The sequence below is a fragment of the Mobula birostris genome, unplaced genomic scaffold (assembly GCF_030028105.1).
Source record: "Mobula birostris isolate sMobBir1 unplaced genomic scaffold, sMobBir1.hap1 scaffold_576, whole genome shotgun sequence".
Classification (NCBI taxonomy): Eukaryota; Metazoa; Chordata; class Chondrichthyes; order Myliobatiformes; family Myliobatidae; genus Mobula; species Mobula birostris.
This window is the reverse complement of record NW_027278300.1, coordinates 115,136-138,288: the sequence shown is the minus strand read 5'-3', so window position 1 is coordinate 138,288 and position 23,153 is coordinate 115,136. Positions and strand designations below refer to the sequence as shown.

The following is a 23,153-nucleotide window of genomic DNA, read 5'->3' as shown; positions in this document are numbered from 1 at the left end:
GCTTTTTGCTTGCCATCTGGAAGATGTCGACTATGGGAACGTTGTACGCTGGCACCATCTTGACCACCTTTTTCATGTTCTGAATTGATAGAAAGTGGGTGAGTGATCCATGAGTTTCAAAGGAGATTTGCCAAATTCTGAGATCCTATGATTTAGTGAGAGTAAAGAGAGAGTGAAAGAGAGAGAGAGAGAGAGAGAGAGGAGAGGGATAGAAAGAGAGAGTGAGTGTGGAGGAAAAAGAGAGCAGATGAGGCTGAGTTTCAAAAATGTTCCTTGAAGCTTGGCAGCTTTTGAGATTCTGTGATTCAGAGAGGGTGAGAATGAAGGTTGGATAGAGACCAGACAATAACAGAGATGAAGAGCAAGATAGGGATTTTGAATTCACTCTATGTTTGATGAAATAGACTGTGACCTAAGGAAAATTACTATTTTTTAATCTTAGACAAAGTTGCTTTGCTCGTGATGAGCTAAAGTTGGGAGGTGTTTTACCTTTCCTTTAACTATGATATTCCAATCCCTTGTTAGTTATCTGAACTATAGTTGGTAAAAACAAAACATGAACTGGGTCATGTACAATTCAGGAAGATATAATAAAACTCACATGGATTTGGAATATTGGCTCAAGGCTTTACAAATAGACAATACTGTTTTGGTAATTTTGCCAAATAGTTTGGGACCATTAGGAGGAATCATAAATGCTGTTTTCCTCAATAAGAATGGGGTTATTTTCTGTTTCTGACAAGCTGAACCAAACATAAATGGTCAATATTCCTGTTCAAACTGATCTTCTGGGGCAAGAGTTTGCTGGGAAAACTACTACTTATTTTAACTTAGTTACAGTAAGGAGCAATCTTTGTCTGGTACAATGCAAATGCACAGATCTAGTGATCACTTCTTACATATCACATGCAAATAATCAATAAAACTAAGAGCTGGAACATTAACTAAAAATGTGATTTGAATTGCTGAGTTTGTCAGATAGCAATAATCTGCAGCCTGAGAACAAAGGATTATAATGGAATAAAAAGGCAAATGAGGGGGCTGTGAATGAGTTGCCAGACACTGTTGGGTGGCAGATTTGAAGTTCAGCTGTCTGTCCCTGTTCCCGAGTAGAAACTTTGAACCTCACCCAAACAGGGTCAAACATACAGTGGTAGGTTGGGGTAGGGAAAGGGGACGTTCTGAGATCTGGAAGCCCAAAGCTGCATCATAGAATGGAAACTGCAGGGAGTGAAGAACCACATCTCTTTCTGTGTATTGCAGATGAAGTAATTCTGCGAGCATTGAGGGGAAGTGACAGGGAAGAATGGAGAGGGAGGTGATTAGTCATTAATTTACCAGGTTCCATGGTGGAACATCTGGTCCATCAGGACTCAGAGTGTCAGTCTACAGTGATCCAGATCAGAAACATTGAATAGGCTCCAGAGCATCAGTCAACTCTCCCATCCAGGATGGGCAAGTTCATTCCGATCACGTAGATGGACTGCTTCAAGTATCAGCAGAGTTGTGTCTCACATGAGAATATTTCTCCTGTTGTTCCTTGTGCCACCTCGGTCAACATAATGTCTTCACTTCCCTGGTCTTCTCCTGGCCTGGTCTGCCCTGATCCTTCAGGCTGTATTCCCCATTTGTCCCCAGCAGTGGAGAATCAGAGGGACGAAGTGAACATTCATCGTTAGTGGATGGTCTGGTGCCCCAACACTGCATGTGGGACTGGGAAAAGGTTGAATCATGTGGCTACACTCTCTATGGTTCCTGATGGGACTTCACTAGGTTATCACTGACACAGATGTTGTCATTTGGTTTCCACTCCGGCCATCTTGTCTACCTGGGATTAAACCGTGCTCATTGAGGCAAATCCAGTTTCCTTACCACAGCCGTCTTCAGTGACGACAGGAGAAACAACTCTCTCTCGGGGTTCTCACAGTCAGCAATGAATTGCTCTTCTTTGGTGCAACTCCATCACGTTTTGGGTTGTTTCCAGTGCTCCTTCGCAGTTCTTGAATCAGAATCAGGTTTATTATCACGAACGTACGTCGTACAGTATATATGTCAGATGTCATGGTCAACCTCTCAAAACACTTCATCACAGTGGATGTGAGTGAAGGACTTGATGATCAAGTCCTTCATTCATTCTATTGTGGCTGTTGCATTTTCTGAGTATGCCCGCAAGAAAATGAATCTCAGGCTTGTATATTGTGCATATATATACTTCGAACTTTGAAATTTAATAGCTACGTACAAGACTTAAGATCTTGGCTTAAGTTTCGGACAATAAAATGGGTATACCCGATATCATCACATTCACTCCTGACATGCTTTCCATTCTGCCACCCCCTGTCCTAGGGTGTGGAGTATGTGTGGTCACACATTTGGATGCTTAATGCTCTGTTAAACTGATGTGAAGACTGGTGCCCCGTGGTACTCTCTCAGCTTGGCAATGAAGTTGCAAGGGTCAAGTTTTGATCAGTCAGTTTCGTGCTAATGCTGAGATGGGTGAAATTTAGGTTTCATTGGGTGATATTTGTTGGATCTGTTCCCCAACACTCTCTGGAAAGTGGAGCTGGAGGAAGGAGGGTGGGAGGGGTTCTTTTATTGACTGGGGTCACCACCATGGTCACCAATCCCCAGGAAGAGCACCACCTCCCTCTCCATCCCTCCATGACTCTTCCCATTCACACCTGAAAGTTCCTTAACCTTCAGGGCACAGAAAATGAGGCTCCATCATCACTACAGCTGCCATTCTGTGACAATATTCCTCTTACACGTTTGACCCCATTTAGTCGAGGTTCACATTCTGCTCAGGAGTTGGGATGAAGCAGAAAATATAGCTTATGACCTGTTCAGCCCAATACCTCAAACACCAACCCAACACCCCGGCAACTCCCACCTTCACCCTCATTTCATCCCATTGTAAATCAACATTTTCTCACAAGTCAGCCAAAAAACCCAGTGCTTCAACTTTGGTTGTTTCAGTACAAATTCCGATTCTTATTGGTCAGAACTATTCATTTATGTTCGGTGAGATAAAGCTGAGCAGGTGTGTGCATTTGCATGGAATGAGATTCTAGACCTTCTGCAGCAGAATGAGGGATTTGCATTTTATTTATATCCAGAATGTATGGGGAACTGTTTATATGGAGCTGTACGTGACTGGAATGCAATTCAGATCAATTCCTCTGAATTGATTAGTATAGATAACTGACTAATAAAAAAAATTAAGTTCTTATGATGTGGGGAAAGGTTCAAATGTCGTGCACGAGTTTTATACCAGGAATCATTCTACATGATGGAAGACTGTTAAAAGCTTAATTTTTCAGTGAATTGAAACAAGGTCGTCAAAGAAAAAGAAGAATGCAAAATGGCTGTGGCTCAGACACATATCTTAACGTCTGAAATCTGTAGGAATGCTGGAGGTTATTAATCCTGCAGACACATCCGGACACCCCAAATCAAACAAAACTCAATGGTCTTCATGTTTTATCATTTTCCAATCTCTGGTTCTGAAACCTCCTCATGCAACTCGCAGGGCAAGTCCCACAGTGACTCATCTCATTTTCAGAGATATCACCACATCCTTGCCATATTGTGATACCAATTATCGAGAGTTCGTGCCGTGACAATTCCAGCCCATCACCCCGTCTCGTTCTGTATTCAGAGTCTATGTTTCAATCAGTGAGACCAGCCGTAATCCCATTTTGATCAGTCACACACACTCATAAAGAACACACTCTCACACATGCACACAAACACACAAATGCAGACAGTCATGAACACAGAGACATTATCCTACAAACACACAAACACACACACACAAACATACACACACACACACACACACACACACACACACACACACACACACAAACACATACACACACACACACACACACACACACACACACACACACACACACACACATACACACCACACTATCCACAACAGCCCTAACCTTTGTGTCATCAGAAAATTTACTGACCCATCCCTCCAATTCTTCATCCAGGACACTTATAAAAATCACGAAGAGTAGGGGTCCCAAAACAGATCCCTGAGGCACACCACTGCATGCAGAATATGACCCGTCTACAACCACTCTTTGCCTTCTATGAGCAAGCCAGTTCTGGATCCACAAAGCAATGTCCCCTTGGTTCCCATGCATCCTAACTTTCTCAATTAGTCTTGTCTGGGGTACCTTGTCAAATCCCTTGCTGAAATCCATATACACTGCATCTACTGCTCTACCTTCATCAACGTGTTTAGTTACATCCTCAAAAACTTCAGTCAGGCTCGTAAGACACAACATGCCTTTGATAAAGCCATGCTGACTATTCCTAATCATATTATGCCCCTCCAAATGTTCAGAAATCCTGCCTCTCTGGATCTTCTCTATCGACTTACCAACCACTGAAGTGAGACTCACTGTTCTATAACTTCCTGGGCTATCTGTACTCCCTTTCTTGAATAATGGAACAACATCTGCAACCCTCCAATCCTCCAGAACCTCTCCCGTCCCCATTGATGATGCAACGATCATCGCCAGAGGCTCAGCAATCTCCTCCCTCACCTCCCAGAGTATCCTGGGGTATATCTTGTCTGGTCCCAGTGACTTATCCAACTTGATGCTTTCCAAAAGCTCCAGCACATCCTCTTTCTTAATGTCTCCATGCTCAAGCTTTTCAGTCCACTGTAAGTCATCCCTACAATCACCAAGATCCTTTTCCGCAGTGAATACTGAAGGAAAGTACTCATTAAGTACCTCTGCTATCTCCTCCGGTTCCATACACACTTTTCCACTGGGGTTTTCCTTAATCCTGTCCACTAAGTCCTTCTCTTGGCACCTTCTGGCTCTCCTGATTTCATTTTTAAGCTGCTTCCTGCTAGAATTATAATCTTCTAGATCTCTATCATTACCTAGTTTTTTGAACCTTTCGTAAGCTCTTCTTTTCTTCTTGACTAGATTTACAACAGCCTTTGTACACCACAGTTCTTGTACCCTACCATCCTGCCCCTGACTCATTGGAACGTACTTATGCACAACTCCGTGCAAATATCCCCTGAACATTTGCCACATTTCTTCCCTACATTTCCCTGAGAACATCAGTTCCCAATTTCTGCTTCCAAGTTCCTACCTGATGGCCTCATATTTCCCCTTACTCCAATTAAACACTTTCCCAACTTGTCTGTCCTATCCCTATCCAATGCTATGGCAAAGGAGATAGAATTGTGATCACTATCTCCAAAATGCTCTCCCACTGAGAGATCTGACACCTGATCAGGTTCATTTCCCAATACCAGATCAAGTACAACCTCTCCTCTTGTAGGCTTATCTACATATTGTGTCAAGAAACCTTCCTGAATACTCCTAACAAACTCCATCCTATCTAAACCCCTCGCTCTAGGGACATGCCAATTGGTATTTGGGAAATTAAAATCTCCGACCTCGACAACCCTGTTATTACACCTTTCCAAAATCTGTCTCCCTAGCTGCTCTGCAATGTCCCTGTTACTATTGGGTGGTCTATAAAAAATGCCCAGTAGAGCTATTGACCTCTTTCTGTTCCTAACTTCCACCACAGAGACTCGTAGACAATTCCTCCATGTCTTCCTCCTTTTCTGCAGCCGGGACACTATCTCTGATCAACAATGCCACACCTCTTTTGCCTCCCTCCCTGTCCTTTCTGAAACATCTAAAGCCTGGCACCTGAAATATCCATTCCTGCCCCTGCACCATCCAAGTCTCTGTTACAGCCGCAACATCATAGTTCCAAGTACTGATCCACACTCTAAACTTATCCGCTTTATTCATAATACTCCTTGCATTAAAATAGACACATCTCAAACCGTCCATCTGATTGCATCCATTCTCTATCACCTGCCTGTCATCCCTCTCACACTGTCTCCAAGTTTTCTCTATTTGTGAGCCAGCCACCTCTTCCTCCATCTCTTCAGTTTGGTTTGCACCCCCCAACAATACTAGTTTATCTCCCACCAATAGCCTTAGCAAACCTCCCTGCCAGGATATTGGCCCCCCTGGGATTCAAGTGCAACCCGTCCTTTTTGTACAGGTCACTCCTGCCCCAAAAGAGGTCCCAATGATCCAGAAATATGAATCCTTGACCCTGATCCAATCCCTCTGCCACACATTTATCCTCCACCTCACTCTGTTCCTATACTCACTGTCACGTGGCACAGAAAGTAATCCCGAGATTACTAGCTTTGTGGTCCTGCTTCTCAACTCCCTTCCTAACCCCCTGTAGTCTGCTTTCAGGACCTCCTCCCTTTTCCTGCCTATGTCGTTGGTACCAATATGTACCACGACCTCTGGCTGTTCACCTTCCCACTTCAGGATATCGTGGATGCGATCAGGAACATCTCAGACCCTGGCACCTGGGAGGCAAACTGCTATCTGTGCTTCTTTCCTGCATCCACAGAATCGCCTGTCTGACCCCCTAACTATAGAGTTCCCTATCACTGCTGCCATCCTCTTCCTTTCCCTACCCTTCTGAGCCACAGGACCAGACTCTGTGCCAGAGGCACGGCCACTGTTGCTTCCCCCAGGTAGGCCGTCTCCCCCAGCAGTACTCAAACAGGAGTAGTTATTGTCAAGGAGTACAGCCACTGGGGCTCTCTCTAGCCTCTGACTCCTGCCCTTCGCTCTCCTGACTGTTACCTACTTGTCTGTCTCCCCAGGCCCTGGTGTGACTAACTGCCTATAGCTCCTCTCTATCACCTCCTCACTCTCCCTGACCAGACGGAGGTCATCGAGCTACATCTCCAGTTCCCTAACATGGTCCCTAAGGAGCTGCAGCTTGATGCACCTGGCACAGATGTGGCCGTCTGGAAGGCTGGGAGTCTCCCGGACTTTCCACATCTGACACCTAACACAGAACACCGGGTTCACACACATTCTTCCTGTCTGTATTCTACACAGGCAACCTACATTGCCTTGACCCATTATTGCCAAAGCCCTGTTGAGCCAAAGCCTTCCTACTCTGTCTCCCTCTACTCTGTCACATGCTATGTAAAGCTCTCTCCTTTTAAACTCTTCTCAGTGTTCTCTCTGGCTGATGTCCACGCGCCTACACAGTCATTCCCTGATCAAACTGCTGAAGAAATGAGCCTTGAGTACCTGCTGTCTATTTTTCTCTTTTCTCTCATCTCTCTATCTGTATCTCTCTCCCTCACCCTTTCCTTCCCTTCTCTCTATTTCTCTTCATCTCTCTCCCACTCTCTCTCTCACTCCTTCCCTCTTTCTCTCCATCTCTCTCTTTCTCTATCTCTCTCTTTCCCTTTATCTCGATTGCACAGCAGTCAGAAGCTAAAACAGGAGTGAATCTTTGCACATGCTCTCGAAGTCACCTACTTCTGTTCTCTTCCATGAAAGTACCAGGTGACAGGCATCAGATGCTTCACTACCAGAATCAGGTTTAATATCACCGGCCTATGTCGTGAAATTTGTTGACTTTACAATGCAATGCCTGATAATTGCTTAATGGGAATTTGGGAATGGTGCACTGACTTCAGAACAGGGCACCCTGCCTGGAATTTGGAAAGATGTTGATGTTTGACCTACTCCAATGGGGCAGACACCAGACTCATTGCGTTAAACAGCCTGACCACTTCCAGTTGTCCCCATTTGCTGAGGGACATCTAAGGTCCCCTTTAACACTTTCCCTCTTGTCTTAATTCTATGCCCGCTAGTTTGAGAGAAGGCAGCGTCCATCATTGAGAATCCCCACCACCCAGGACATGCCCTCTTCACGCTGTTACTGTCGGGAAGGAGATACAGAAGCCTGAAGGCACACACTCAGCGATTCAGGAACAGCTTCTTCCCCTCTGCCACCCGATTCCTCAATGGACATTGAACCCATGAACACTACCTCACTACTTTGTTATTTCTGTTACAGTATTTTGTACTACTTGTTTTACCTTCACTATTTAACAGACATATAGATACCAAATGCCACTCAGGTTAATTCTCTATATTTATTTACCATGTATGGCATTGTACTGCTGACGTAAAGTTATGACATATGCCGGTGATGTTAACCTGATTCTGATTCTGAACCTGCAGTACAACCTCATTAATGTGATCACCGCCGTCTTACTTCTGGTTCAGTGTTGGAAATTCATTTGATGCTCCACTTGTTTATAAGCACATGGGTGGTGGGTGGTGGGGAGTGGGGAGGGGTGGTAATGGAATAGGTGAAGGTTTTGTCTGAGTTGTGCCTGTGGGATGGAAACACTCCAGGAGAAGTCCCAGCCTGTGCTTCCCGTCCTTTGACTGGTTTTCCTCGTTGTGGTACATGTGGTGTGATACAAGAGTGAGACGCCAGGCATGTTTCAATGCTCTCAAATCAGGTTTAATTGATTATAGAAGATACCTGCCCACCACCTTAATATTATGAGTGCCACCAGCAACGTCATTGCAAACAATCTCCGAGTATAATCACAACTGGATTTCCAAGTGCAGCTTCCAATCGTTATTGTGTTTAGACGCCCTGTAAGGAACCAACTGAGCATCTGTTGTGGGCCATCCCAAAGTTTTCATCACCTTGATGTGAACAGATTTTTCCTCAGGTTCCACAGCTGAGGCTTTAAGGAAAGCCTGGGCTGAGGGAATGATTATCATCCCAATTAAATTTATTCCTGGTTGTTCAATGAGATTTGTTTTAGTGAAAATATCAGCAAAATGGACATGATACTTTCAGATTTTGGTTTATAAAGTAACCAGTATGTGCTTTCATTGGGAGAAAGATTAAAGTGATGAAGAGCTTTATCTTTCTGAGTGGCACAAATAATGTAAGACAGGATAGGGAGTGTTGGATTTCAATCAGATTATTGATTACAGTATCATAGTTAATATGGAGTACAAAGATGTTTGAGTTCCTGGAAATAAAACAGATGGCACAATTTGGAAGGAAAGTATTTGTTAGATAAAGTCAAGAAAAATCATAACCACGTGTTCAGATCGACCTCCTATTTGCAGCGAGATTGACTGATGCCTTTATTCTCAGGGTTGTATTTTGCTTTCGAGAAGCAGATGGCCGCATTTCGATCACATTCACAGATAAACTTCGCGCAGTGATAATTACCTGAAAGGAAGCATATTCAAAATAATCCATTATATTAATGATACAGTATTTGCCTTGGATTATGAAAGAATGAAAGATAATTTTATATTTTAATATATTTTGATAATTCAGCTTACATCTATATAGTATGTGCAACATTCTAATTTTTATATAAATGTTCTGTAAACAGTTTAAAATACTAATTGTAATTTGGGTTTTTAATTTCATTGTGATGATCTCATCATTTCTAGAGTCAATAGATCCTTTTAAACTGATGTCAGACATGCATTGACATCAGAATAACACTTTCAAATCCCTTACTCACTCTTCCTTCAGTTAGTCCTGACGAAGGGTCTCGGCCTGAAATGTCGACTGCACCTCTTCCTAGAGATGCTGCCTGGCCTGCTGTGTTCACCAGCAACTTTTATGTGTGTTGCTTGAATTTCCAGCATCTGCAGAATTCCTGTTGTTTATATTTTTCATCTGTCTGGTGAGGAGATTGTATGTAACAAAAGAGCTTGGGAGAACCCTCTTTTAATGTGACAAGAAATGTCCTGCAAATATCAGCTTAGATATTTTATCTGCTCATGGTTCCATTGGGATCTTGCTGCAATCAAACTGGTCACAACATTTCTATTGCATTCTGTAAAATGCTGAGGTGAAGTGATGCAAAAATATTCCTCTTTTATTCATCTGAATCCATTTTCTGTGGGTGAATTTTGAAACCACAGCAGGGATCACAGGACAGATATGAAGAGGGTGTTTCCTGTACTGATGGGAAATAGAACCAGGGGTCACTGGCGCAGATTAAGGGCAAGCCATTGAGGGTTCAAACTGGGGGAAGATCCTGTGCCAGAGGGCTGTGGATGCCATGAATTCACTCAAAACTGAAGCTGATTGAAATTGATAAATTGGAGGAATCTGGGAATATTGAGATAAGTCAGGAAAAATTGTTGAGCAAGAAGATAAACCTATATCTTGACAAATAGTGCAGCAGGCTTTCAGAGCCAAATATTTACTCAATCTACTATTTCAAATGATTTTTGATGGTGTCAGTGCTACCAGATGGTACTTACTCATCAATAATGCTCAGTTCATAATTTGCTCTCTGCATATGATCCAGCAATATCTGGGCCCTGACCACTAGCTGGTGAGTAACATTGACAACACACACGTGTCAGACAATAACCATCTTCAAATAAGGAGCGTAATTCAGCCATCTTTCACGTCCCTAGAGTCGTAAAGGTTTTGCAGCTCTGAGCCAGGCTCTTCGGCCCAACTCATCCATGCTGACCCACTGTCTTTCTATGCTATCCCATCTGCCTGCACCTGGCCCAGATCCTCTAAAGCTTTCCAACTATCTTTGAAACATTGTAATTGTATCCATCTCCTTTGCACCTTCTACATACCCAGCAGCCTTTGTGTGAACAAGTTGTTCCTTTTAAATCTTTTTCTACTCCCACGTTAAACCTAGACCTCTAGTTTTAGACTTTCCTGCCTTGGAAAACGGCTGTGATTGTTTATTTTATCTATGCCTCTGATAATTCTCAGGTGTATATAGTCTTCCTTGGATTGGTTACCCTTTATGTCCCATAAGCTGCCTCAGGAAGGAGTTGTCCAGTATTAAGGATCCTCACCACCCAGTACATGCCCTCTTCTCATTGTCACCGTCAGGAAGGAGGTACAGAAGCCTGAAGGCACACACTTCAAGAGCAGCTTCTTTCTCTCTGCCATCTGATTTCTAAATGGACATTAAACTTATGAACACTACCCCATTACTTTTTTAATTCCTTTTTTTCTACTACGTATTTAATTTAACTATTTAATAAACATATATATAATTACTGCCATTCATTTTATTTCTGTATCTATCAGGAGTGGAGAGAATGAGCAATTTCGAGTTCCTGGGTGTCAATATCTCTGAGGACTTAACCAGGTCACTACATATTGATGCAGCTATAGAGAACATAGAAACATAGAAACATAGAAACCCTACAACACAATACAGGCCCTCGGCCCATAAAGCTGAGCCGAACATGTCCTTAACTTAGAAATTACCTAGAGTTACCTGTAGGCCTCTATTTTTCTAAGCTCCATGTATCTATCCAGGAGTCTCTTAACAGACCCTATCGTATCCGCCTCCACCACCGTCGCCAGCAGCCCATTCTATGCACTCACCACCCCCTGTGTAAAAAAACCTACCCCTGACATCTCCTCCGTACCTACTTCCAATCATCCTAAAACTGTGCCTTCTCGTGCTACCTATTTCAGCCCTGGGGAAAAGCCTCTGACTATCAACATGATCAATGCCTCTCATCATCTTTTACACCTCTATCAGGTCACCTCTCATCCTCCCTTTCTGCAAGGGGAAAAGGCCACATTCACTCAAACTATTCTCATAAGGCATGCTCCCCAATCCAGGCCACATCCTTGTAAATCTCCTCAGCACCCTTTCGATGGTTTCCACATCCTTCCTGTAGTGAGGTGACTAGAACTGAGCACAGTACTCCAAGTGGGGTCTGACCAGGGTCCTATATAGCTGCAATATTACCTCTCAGCTCCTAAACTCAATCCCATGATTGATGAAGGCCAATGCACAGTATGCTTTCTTAACCACAGAACGCAAGACAGCAGCTATATTTCATTTGGAGTTTGAGAAAATTTGGTTTGTCAACTAAAACACTCAAACATTTCTCCAAGTGTTCTGACTGTCTGCATCACCGTCTGGTATGTGGGAGGGGGCTACTGCACAAGATCGAATTAAGTTGCAGAGACCTGTAGAATTAGTCAGCTCCGTCATGCGTACCAGCCTCTGTAGTATTCAAGGCATCTTCAAGAGCGATGCCCCAGGAAGGTGGCATCCATTATTAAGGACCCCATCACCCAGGACATGCCCTCTTCTCATTGTTACCATCACGGAGGAGCTACAGAAGCCTGAAGACACACACTCAGCAATTCAGGAACAGTTTCTTCCCCTCTGCCATCCAATTTCTAAATGGACATTGAACCCGTGAACATCACCTCACTACTTCTTTATTTCTGTTATTTTGCACTACGTGTTTTACCTCAATTATTTAATAGACATGTGTATAAAAGAAAAGCACCTCGTGCTTTCCCGGCATATATGATGAATAAACTCTTCTTGGGCTTCCAGCTGGGTATCGGTATTGATTATCACTGATGTTTTGATGACGTCAGATATAATTGATACCTGTACTTGGCTAGAAGTCCAAGAAGAGTTTATTAGACATATATACTTAATGTTACTCATATTTTTTCTGTATATTTATTTATCGTGTATTTCATTGTACTGCTGCTGTAAAGTTAACAAATTCCACAACATGTGCTGGTGATATTAAACCTGATTCCGATTCGGATTCTAATTATTTTTCTTAGAACTCACTCACTTTGTATTGCAGGTGTCTCGTTTGGGATCAGACGCTCTCCTTGCATTTATCATTTTTATTCAATTTGGGTAACTGAGTCAGCACAGGATTTTCTCTGTCTTTCAGTGTAGTCGTTGACTTGGGGGTTAATGTTTTGCCTGGGCTCCCAGGCTGTTCTGAATTCCTATGTGCTCCAGGGTGTATGTCAGGGGAACTGTCCAGCCCCTCTTTGCTCAGTCATTGTGGGCCCTTGTCTGGTGAAACTCTGTCCGAGTTCTTCTGTGAATCTGAGTGATTTCTGTTTGTCAGGATTCTGCATAGCTTGCCTGAGTTCTTGTTAGTTTTCTTGCTTACTTTCTGTCTTAAATCTGTTGTTGTGTTTGAATTGCCAGAGTCTCTGTGATTTTGCACTGGGGTTCACTGGTGACCCTCACATATAATTCACCAAGATGCGTTAACGAGTAGTTCCAAGAGCAGGTCAGAACTTAAACATCCCATAAGAAGTGATTGATGTCTTACTGCCTGAAGCCTTTCCACCATCAGCCAGGAGTGGGATATCGCCCCAGTACCTGGGTGAGTGCAGCTCCCAAACACAGAAGGAGCTCGTCATTACTAGTGACAAAGGAACTGATTTCATTGCAACTCTGTCTGTATGGATGGCAGGAAAAACAAAGCTTTTCACTGTGGCCTGTTACCTGCGACAATAATAAACCAAATGAAATGATCTCTAGCAATATCCACTATCAGCATTCTGTGCTATTGTATAATTCAGCAGCCAGTGTATCTCAGCTAAATCTCCCAGACCAATAGCCTTTACCATCTAGAGAGACAGAGATCAGCATCACATACAGGTCCCTGCAAGTCTCACACCATCCAGACATGGAACATAACCTGTTCCTCCATCATCACTGGGTCTGAATGCTGGAGCTTCAGCACAAGAGCATTGTGGGAGAACCATCACCAGGGCAACTCCAGTAGTTCAAGATGGCAGCTCACCAGCACCTTCACAAAGGCGATGAGGGATGGACAAAAAATGCTGACCATGGAAGCAGAGATAAAAATAAGACAATGAGGCACTCTCCGATCATACTCACTACCACATTCGATTTTCCCCTTTGAGCAGCTCCAGTGGTAATATACCATTGTGGGTGAAAAGACAGTTTTGCAGTTCTCTTTATTCTCAGCATCACCATAACAGTTGTCATGGGTCTGGCAGCACCTGTAAAATCACAGATAACGTTTAGTAGAAAACTCATGGACTAGAATTAACAGAACACTGTTACAGCAGCCTCCAGTGTCACACACTTCCCATGTAGAGCTAAGAGTCAGGAGGTGATCTGAGCTGAGGCAAACTGAGCAGGCTCATATCGTCCCAGGGAGTTGGGGAGGAGCTTCACAGTGGGATGTAGAATCAGGATCTGTGGGGACTCAGGCAGGAATGTGGAAAAGAATTCCTCCTAGTGACATGACCACAATAGACCTGAGAAGGTGACCAATGTTTAGTTTTTCCCTTTTTCTATGGATTGTGTGTGTTCAACACCCAACAACAAGCAACAGACTGATCGACCAGCTGGTTGCCCTCTCTCCTTCCTCGCTCCCTTACTAAGGTAGCTACTGTGTCATGGTTCTCTCTTGTGCTGCCATAATCGAACCCCCTGTTGAATCCTCCAGAAGGACAGAATCCTCCCTGGGAGCAGCTGCTCTGTCCTCGGTGTGTTCCACTACACAGTCCTGAACTCCTGTACAGACCGGTGGCACTGCAAACCCAGCACTACCCTCTGTTCCATCACTGGGGCTCTGAAGTCAACCGGCACTGAGTGTCTCCCAGCCCTAGCAAGTGTCATTGTCCTCCCCCACCCTCAGCAGGAAACCTTCAGCCCCAGCTGCACCAATCTGTGATCTGTCTCTCGTGATCACTGCAGGACAGAAGGCATATCCCGATCCTGGCTCACATCTCAGAAACCATCACTGGAGAGGCTCCAGCAAATCAACTCGCTAAAACCACGGTGCAAAAAATTCTTCAACAAAGACCGCGTCACCAACTCAATGGAACCAATTTCTGGACTGAAAGTGACACCAAACAGAACATTAATACATGGCCATATCTGCACCAACAGGAACTTAACTCAAGTCAGAGTTCTGACAACTACAGCAAAAAGCAGATTGTGAGATATACCATCAGCAATTGCCCTCTCTGATTATTTCCAGGACACACAGCCAGTATTCATGTGGCCACAGCAGGCACCATAATCTGGCTGCAAACCCCATGACATCATGTTGTCACTCACTACCACCATCAGAAACATATTTCACATTGGGAGATTTAATGGGGTATTTTAAAGCTTCAGGGAAGATTTAATCCTACTGCCTCTGACAATGAATAAGAACATTTCCCTGTCCCTGGACTCCAACGGATGGTAACTGGCTCTGTAGAGATTGTCTGTCCACCTACCGGTCAAGGTCATCCACTGGTGTCCCAGATCCACCAGGTCCACAGTAACAGCCGTAGTCATTGAATCTCAGTAGTGCGCTGCAGCCTGGTATTGCGCATGAAATCATATCACTGAATTGAATGAGGTTCCTGGACTCAATGGAAGCACTCTCAGCACCAGCTACATCCGGAGAGAGAGAACCAGACAGACACAAACAGGTTAGAACATGAAGCAACCAACATCAAAGTAAGGCTCACTCGAGGAGAGTCTCCTTACCTGAGAGCAGAAGCAGGACAAACAGGCCCAACATTGTCGTTTGCTCTTCCATGTCCTGGAAATCACACTTGTGAGGTTCAGTCCCTGGATTATATATTGGGAGCTGATAACATGGATAAGATAAAGACAAACTCTCATGTTGATACAGCTGGTCTCTATTTGACTGAGCTGGAGAGACAGAGCCAATCCTGACTGCTTCTGGCTCTTCGCAGTGGGTGTGTGTGTGTGTGTGTGTGTGTGTGTGTGTGTGTGTGTGTCTGTCAATTTACATGTATGTGTGTGTGTCCACATGTGTTTGAGTGTGTGCCAATTTACATGTGTATGTGTGTGTGCATGTCCACGACTGTGTGTCCACGTATGTGTTTGAGTGTGTGTCAACTTAAATGTATGCGTGTATGTGCGTGTGTGTGTGTGTGCGTGTGTGTGAGACGGTGTTCTATTTTGAGTGTGTATAACTACCCCAAATGTGATCATGATGGGTCTCATTGATTGAAACATAGACACTAAACAGAGTCCTTGACAGAGGGTGATGGGCTGGAATTGTCACGGCACGAACTCTCGATAATTGGTATTAGAGTATGGAGAGGATATGGTGACCACCTCTGAAAATGAGACGAGTCGCTGTGGGACTTGCCCTGTGAGTTCCATGAGGTGGTGTTCTTCCTGGGGATTGGTGACTATGGTGGTGACCCCATCAATAAAAGAACCCCTCCCACCCTTCTTCCTCCAGATCCACTTTCCAGAGAGTGCTTGGGGACTGAATCAACAGAATCCCCTATACTGAAATACAAAATGCATTAATTTCTGCACACTCTCTGCAGATACTGAACACACTGTGCCCCTTCCAACTTCATTGCTACAGCGAGGGATGATTTTACATTGGTGCTGCTGTGCAGACCCACAGGGGCATAAATAGACCCTTGGGGCCCCATTCTTCACATTAGTCTAACATAGTTCTGAGCGATCTCATGTGTGACCACCCACACTCTGTATGCTAGAACACAGTCACAGGCAGTACATGTATGTGATGATACTGGGTGTATCCGTTTTATTGTCCTAAACTTATGCCAAGAGCTTAAGCCTTAAAGTTATAGATAGCTATTAGCCTACTCACTTTGGAGAGATTATACTGTAGCAACCTATAAATCAAAGACTAATTTACTTATCTATTTTGGTCTCTTTTCTGCATGAGTTTAGCTGTGAATAATCACTATTTCAAGTGGTGGGACCACCCCTCACAACCAAGGAGGGGATACTTCCAGCTAACGAAGCAGATTAAACATCATTATTTTATTCTTAAATTGCACATTTATTCTCTGGAGTAATTCTAACAGAGATTATAATTCTACAGATTTCCAGACACAAGTACCATTCTTACAAAAGCTTTGCCATGAGTTGCAGACAGACATGTCAGGGCCACAGAAAGGAGGCTCTTTGTAGTTGTAAATCTCGTGTTGAGACTGAGTAGAATCATAGAGAAGTACAGGACAAAAATGGTCCATGCTGAAAACTTTTAAACTGCCTACTCCCATCGAACTGCACCGGACCACAACCCTCCGTACCCCTACCATCCATGCACCGATACAAACTTCTCTTAAATGTTAAAATTGAGCTCTCATGCACCACTTACACTGGCAGTTTGTTCCACACTCTCACCACCCTCTGAGTGAAGAAGTTTCCCCTCATGGTCCCCTTAAACTTTTCACCTTTCACCCTTAACCTATGACCTCTGGTTGTAGTGTCACTCAACCTCAGTGGAAAAAGCCTGCTTGCATTTACAATATCTAAGCACTAATAATTTTGTACATCTCTATCAAATCTCCTCTCAATCCTCTATGTTCTAAGGAATACTGTCCTAACCTATGAAATCTTTCCTTATAACTCAGGCCCTCAAGCTCCAGCAACACATCCTTGTAAATATTCTCTGTACTTGTGCAACCTTGTTTATAACTTTCCTGTTAGTAGGTGATCAAAACTGCACACAATACTCCAAATTAGGTCTCATTAATGTCTTATACAGCTTCAATATAATATCCCATCTCCTGTACTCAGTACATTGATTTATGAAAACCAATGTGGCAAAAACTTTCTTTATGACCCTATCAACCTGAGAGGCCACTTTCAATGAATTATGGATCCCTTTGCTCCACCGCACTCTTCTGTGCCGTACCATTCGGTGAGCTGCCTCCTAACCCTGCACCGGAAGATCAAACGCTCTCTTGAACTCAACCACGAGTTGGTGTAAGGACTGAGCTGTAGGGGGAACCTTGTTCTCACAGAGCGTTGAACAGGTGAATGGAGTCCGAGTGATTCACCACGTACGCACATCATCACTGAACCAACCTGGCTGGGCTTGGAAAGTCAGCTCACACTGGGTCATAAACTTCCTGCAGCCGTTAGGGTTACCGGAGTATCTGCCTGGTGGAGGGATGCTCGGCTCTGATCCAGGATCTGCTGAGGGAATGGCTGAGACTGTGACAGGGAAGATGTGGGAGATGCCGGCAGTGGGACCGTCCGTGCTGAAGGCTGCTGCTGGTCTGGGCAACAGGAGTGGTAATGGCTGGCACCTGATTCTGGCTGTCTGAGGCGAGTTGTTGATCTTTCGCTCCGAGTGCTACCTCTGTTCTTCCCGTTTGGACTGGGCCTGCCGCCCTGCGAGAAGCTGTCGCACCATACGAGCCACATCCTCCACTGGCTTTAGGTGGAGGAGTGGGTAGTGTTGAGGAAACAGACAGCCTGCAGAGAGATTTAGATAGTTTAGGGGAATGGGCAAAGAAGTGACAAATTAAATACAATGTTGGAAAGTATATGATCATGCACTTTGATGGAAGAAATAAATGGGCAGACTATGATTTAGATGGGGATAGAATTCAAAATGCAGAAATGCAAATGGACGTGGCATGGGAGTCATTGTACAAAATACCCTAAAAGTTAACCTCCAGGTTGAGTCGGTATTGAAGAAGGCCAATGCAATTTTGGCATTCATTTCTAGAGGTACAGAATATAAGAGCAGGGATGTGACGTTGAGGCTCTATAAGGCACTCGTGAGACCACACATGGAGTATTGTGTGCAGTTTGGGGCTCCTTATTTTAGAAAGGATATATTGAAGGTTCAGAGAAGATTCACAACAATGATTCCAGGAATGAAAGGGTGACTGTATGAGGAATGTCTGGCAGCTCTTGGGCTGTATTCCCTGGAGTTCAGGAGAATGAGGGAGGATCTCATAGAAACCTTCCAAATGTTAGAAGGCCTGAACAGATAGATATGGCAAAGGGATTCTAGGGCAAGAGGGCACGACTTCAGGATTGAAGAGTGTCCTTTTAGAACTGAAATGCGGAGAAATTACTTTAGTCAGAGGGTGATAAATCTGTGGAATTTGTTGCCGCACGCGGCTGTGGAGACAACATCATTGGGTGTATTTAAGACAGAGATAGATAGGTTCTTGATTACCCAGGGCATCAAAGGGTATGGGGTGAAGGCAGGGGAGTGGGGATGGCTGGATGAAGTGGATCAGCCCATGATTGAATGGCGGAGCAGACTCGATGGGCTGAATGGCCTACTTCTTCTCCTATATCTGGGTCTCTCTCTCTTACCTGCCCAATGAAATACAGGGCTGTGATCAGCTGTTCTCTCTTTGCTGGGTCCATATTAGTTTGTTAAGATTTGCAGCCACAAGTGTGAGGTTAGGGCCCAAGCACAGAGGGAGCGACTCCAAGGCAGATGAACAGATCACTAGTTTTTAGTGAGAACTGTGCAGGATAAAAGACAAGTGCGAGGCCAACAAGCCCGTTAACTAAAACTCTCAAACTGAAAGCTAACATCAACACTGTGACTAGAAAGCGATAACTTATTACTTGAGGAATACCTCTCCTTTAGAGCATCAATCGAAACAGACAGTAGTCTTCTGTCCCAGCCACGGCCGAAGGTAAGCAGGGGGTGTAGACGTTGCTGTGCTTTTGATCAGGTCTCAGCAAGACTGGAATGGGAGGAAGGGCATTAAATCCCACCACAATGAAACACTAATCAGCTGCAACATGCTTACTCACAAGTGTGCTTGCCAAGCCCCTTCCGCAGCTCACACAGACCCCACAGCGGAGTCCGTGGTTGTGACAGTGGCCCAGTGATGGTAGTGGAAACAGATACGATAGTGACATTCAAGAGACTCTCAGAAAGGCAAATGAATAGTCAGAGAATGGAGGGATTTGCAAGGTTGCTGGCAGAAAGAATTAGATTAATTTGACATCATGTTGCGCACAGACATCATACGGCCTGATCCTGTGCTGAACTGTTCTATGTTCGAGGGAGAGACTTTGCTAACCCCCCTGAAAGTGAGCTAGTTGCTGTGCTCTTTGCTGTACAGTATGTCCTAGAGGGATCGTAAAGTCAGGGCTTAGAAACTCAGAGATGTTGCAAGTTGCTGGAGGCTTTAATGATTGGGAATGTTTGTTTTTAGGTGTCTGCTGGATCAATAACCTTTAATGTTCCTTACAGTTTAAAAGCATCCTTCATTAATCTATTATTGTTGTCCATTTGTTAAGACTTTTGAGAGAAAGTCACATTCAAATGTTCAAAGGTTCATTTGTTATCAAAGCATGTATCTATATACAACTCTGAAATTTCCCTTCTCCAGATAGCCACGAAACAAAGGAAGAACATGAAAGTCTTTCAGAGAGAAACATCAAATCCACAACCCTGTACAGAAAAGAACGACATCCTGATCATTAACACCAACCCAATCCCTCAACCCCGTACAAAATGGAACAACATCGACCCCCAAAATAACAACCCTTCCCCCCCACAAAAAACTAACAGAGCACAACAGAACATCAGCCTCCAAACCCATTCCCCTAGCACAACAGTAGGAAAAGGGACGGGCAATAAAACAACACAGAATATAAAAACCATCATTCTGAGGAAGTCTACAGTCGATAAACACAATAGTCCAATCCATAAACACAGAACCACAATGCCATCCTCCGATATCACCAACGTTCATCGAAAGAGAGGGACACCACACGAGTGCAGAGGCCTACCCGCCTGTCACAGCAAGCCACACAGATAGGCCGCTCACAGAACCCTCCTCCGGCAGCGACCAAACGGCAGGCGGTCATCGCCCAAACTCTCGCTCGCCTTCTGCATTTGCCTCAATGTCTCAGTCTTCCTCTACGGGTTAAACAGTGATTAATTCACACTTTAAATGGTGAAATGGAGTCAAACATCAGCTCACACCGGTCTCGGTTTCTTCACATCGAGGCCGTCAGAGCACCAGCTCACTTCCTGAAATCTTCTCGGATATTCCAAACTGTAAATTGCAGGCTCTATCCATCAAGAAACATTTTTAAGGTGAAAACAGACGTAAAAGAAGTAAAAAAGCATTTTGTTTGCCATCTGGAAGATGTCAACTATGGGAACGTTGTACGCTGGCACCATCTTGACCACCTTTTTCATGTTCTGAATTGAGAGAAAGTGGGTGAGTGATCCATGAGTTTCAAAAGAGATTTGCCAAATTCTGAGATCCTGTGATTTGGTGAGAGTAAAGAGAGAGTGAAAGAGAGAGTGAGTGTGGAGAGAAAAGAGAGCAGATGAGGCTGAGTTTCAAAAATGTTCCTTGAAGCTTGGCAGCTTTTGAGATTCTGTGATTCAGAGAGAGTGAGAATGAAGGTCGGATAGAGACCAGATAATAACAGAGATGAAGAGCAAGACAGGGATTTTGAATTCACTCCATGTTTGATGAAATAGACCGTGACCTAAGGAAAATTGTGGTTTTTTAAATCTTACGCAAAGTTGCTTTGCTCGTGATGAGCTAAGGTTTGGAGGTGTTTTACCTCTCCTTTAACTATGTTATTCCAATCCCTTGTTAGTTATCTGAATTATAGTTGGTAAAAACAAAACATGAACTGGGTCATGTACAATTCAGGAAGATACATTAAAACTCACACGGATTTGGAATATTGGCTCAAGGCTTTAAAAATAGACAATACTGTTTTGGTAATTTTGCCAAATACTTTGGGACAATTAGGAGGAATCATAAATGCTGTTTTCCTCAATAAGAATGGGCTCATTTTCTCTTTCTGACAAGCTGAAACAAACATAAATGGTCAATACTCCTGTTCAAACTGCTTTTCTGGAGCAAGAGTTCACTGGGAAAACTACTACTTATTTTAACTTAGTTACAGTAAGGAGCAGTCTTTGTCTCGTACAATGCGAATGCACAGATCTAGTGATCACTTCTTACACATCACATGCAAATTAGCAATAACACTGCTAAGAGCTGGAACACTAACTAAAAATGTAATTTGAATTGCTGAGTTTGTCAGATAGCAATAACCTGCAGCCTGAGAACAAAGGATTATAATGGAATAAAAAGAGAAATGAGGGGGCTGTGAATGAGTTGCCAGACACCGTTGGTTGACAGATTTCTTTTTTTTTGATAGGGGGTTCTATTTTTATTTGGATAAGGAATTCACAAGTATCATGTACTTTTTCCACACTTATAACCTTTTCCATTTTTTTATATGTATAAAACTATAATTATTTATACATTCTTAAGTACACATTGAGATGATATAAAAGGAAATTAGACACTTAAATAGATAATTATGTACAGTGGTAATTCTAATCTATTAGGCCAAGTAATGGTATTAGTTGTTAAGAAACATAGTAATAATAGCTTCCATAAATCTCTTCTGGTCCAAAATGTTGTATGTAAGCCTATGTAACAACCATTGTAGGTGTTTATATCCTAACTTGTTCATGCTTGCTCCTGCCCCCAGACATAATTATCCAATCCCTATGTACTTATTTACTTAATTTTATCATTTTTTATCCCTTTCCGAAATCTTTTCCTTTACTTGTATTAATTCTCTATTTTCCAAAAGAAAACAAAAACAGTAAACATTTAGACTAGGGGTGCTTATGTTAGCAATATTACTGTGTTGATGAGAAGAGCAGTATAAATCATTAGGAGAGTCATCTAAAGTCTGCTTGCATTGGGGTTATATATTCAATCCATTTATTCCAGATTTGATAAAATTTTTCTTTTTGAATTCTCAGGGAGTAAGTCAACTTTTCCATTTAAAATATTTCCAAGATAATTTCGTGCCGATCTTCTAATGTAGGTGGTATTGGATTTAGCCACTTTCTAGTGATTGATTTCTTACTTGCCTCTAAGAGGGCCTGCAGCAACTTTATATCTTCCTTCTGTTCAAGAAACAATACATGCCCCAAATAGAGCGTCTCAAAGTTCAGAGGTATCTGGGACCTAAGTACCTTAAGTAACGTTCTATGAATACTTTCCCAATATATACTTAATTTAGGGCAATCCCAGAAAATATGAAAATGATTTGCCTCCTTGGAGCCGCACCTTCTCCAACACATCACATTTGTATCTCTATATTTTTCCTGATATGGGGTCTTGAAGTATCTTATAACATTTTTCCAACAATGTTCTCTCCAAGTCAAAGAATTAGTCGAGGACCATTGAAAGCTGCAGATTTTCCCCCAAGCCTCCTCTGAAAGTACCAACCCCGCTTCTTTCTCCCACTTCTCTTTAATATACAATGTGTTTACATTTTTAGCATGGGAGAGTGCATTATATACTCGAGAAACTGATTTACTAGGTATTGAACTGCAAGCCGAATTCAGGATCTTGAAAAATTCTAATTCTACTGTTGATAGGTCTGTATATCTACAACTCTGGTTAACATAGTTTCGTACTTGAAGGTACCTAAAGAAGTCATTGTGTTCTAGGCCATGTTTGTCCTGCAGGATTTGGAAACTTCGTAATACTCTTTTATCTATAAATGAGAGGTAGGTTGTAAGACCTTTCTTTTACCATAATTCAAATCTTTTATCTCCTCTGTTGGGAAGGAATTCGGTATCATATGCACACCATCTGAAGAGTTTTAACATGTTATTAATTCCACACGAATTAATCACCTTCTGCCATACCTTTAATGTAAGATTTATCCAACTGTTTTAAAA

At 43.1% G+C, this 23,153-nt stretch overlaps 1 protein-coding gene across 1 annotated transcript; it reads right to left on the bottom strand.

Annotated features, from left to right (window-relative positions):
- Positions 1-8,822: 8,822 nt before the first annotated feature.
- Positions 8,823-15,203, bottom strand: LOC140193378 (basic phospholipase A2-like). Its single transcript, XM_072250714.1, has 5 exons — positions 15,170-15,203; positions 14,914-15,073; positions 13,559-13,680; positions 11,254-11,259; positions 8,823-9,096 (listed from the first exon to the last, which is right to left on the bottom strand). The coding sequence occupies exons 1-5, from the start codon at positions 15,201-15,203 to the stop codon at positions 8,981-8,983; spliced, it is 438 nt and encodes a 145-aa protein (XP_072106815.1). The 3' UTR covers positions 8,823-8,980.
- Between the last annotated feature and the right edge of the window lie 7,950 nt (positions 15,204-23,153).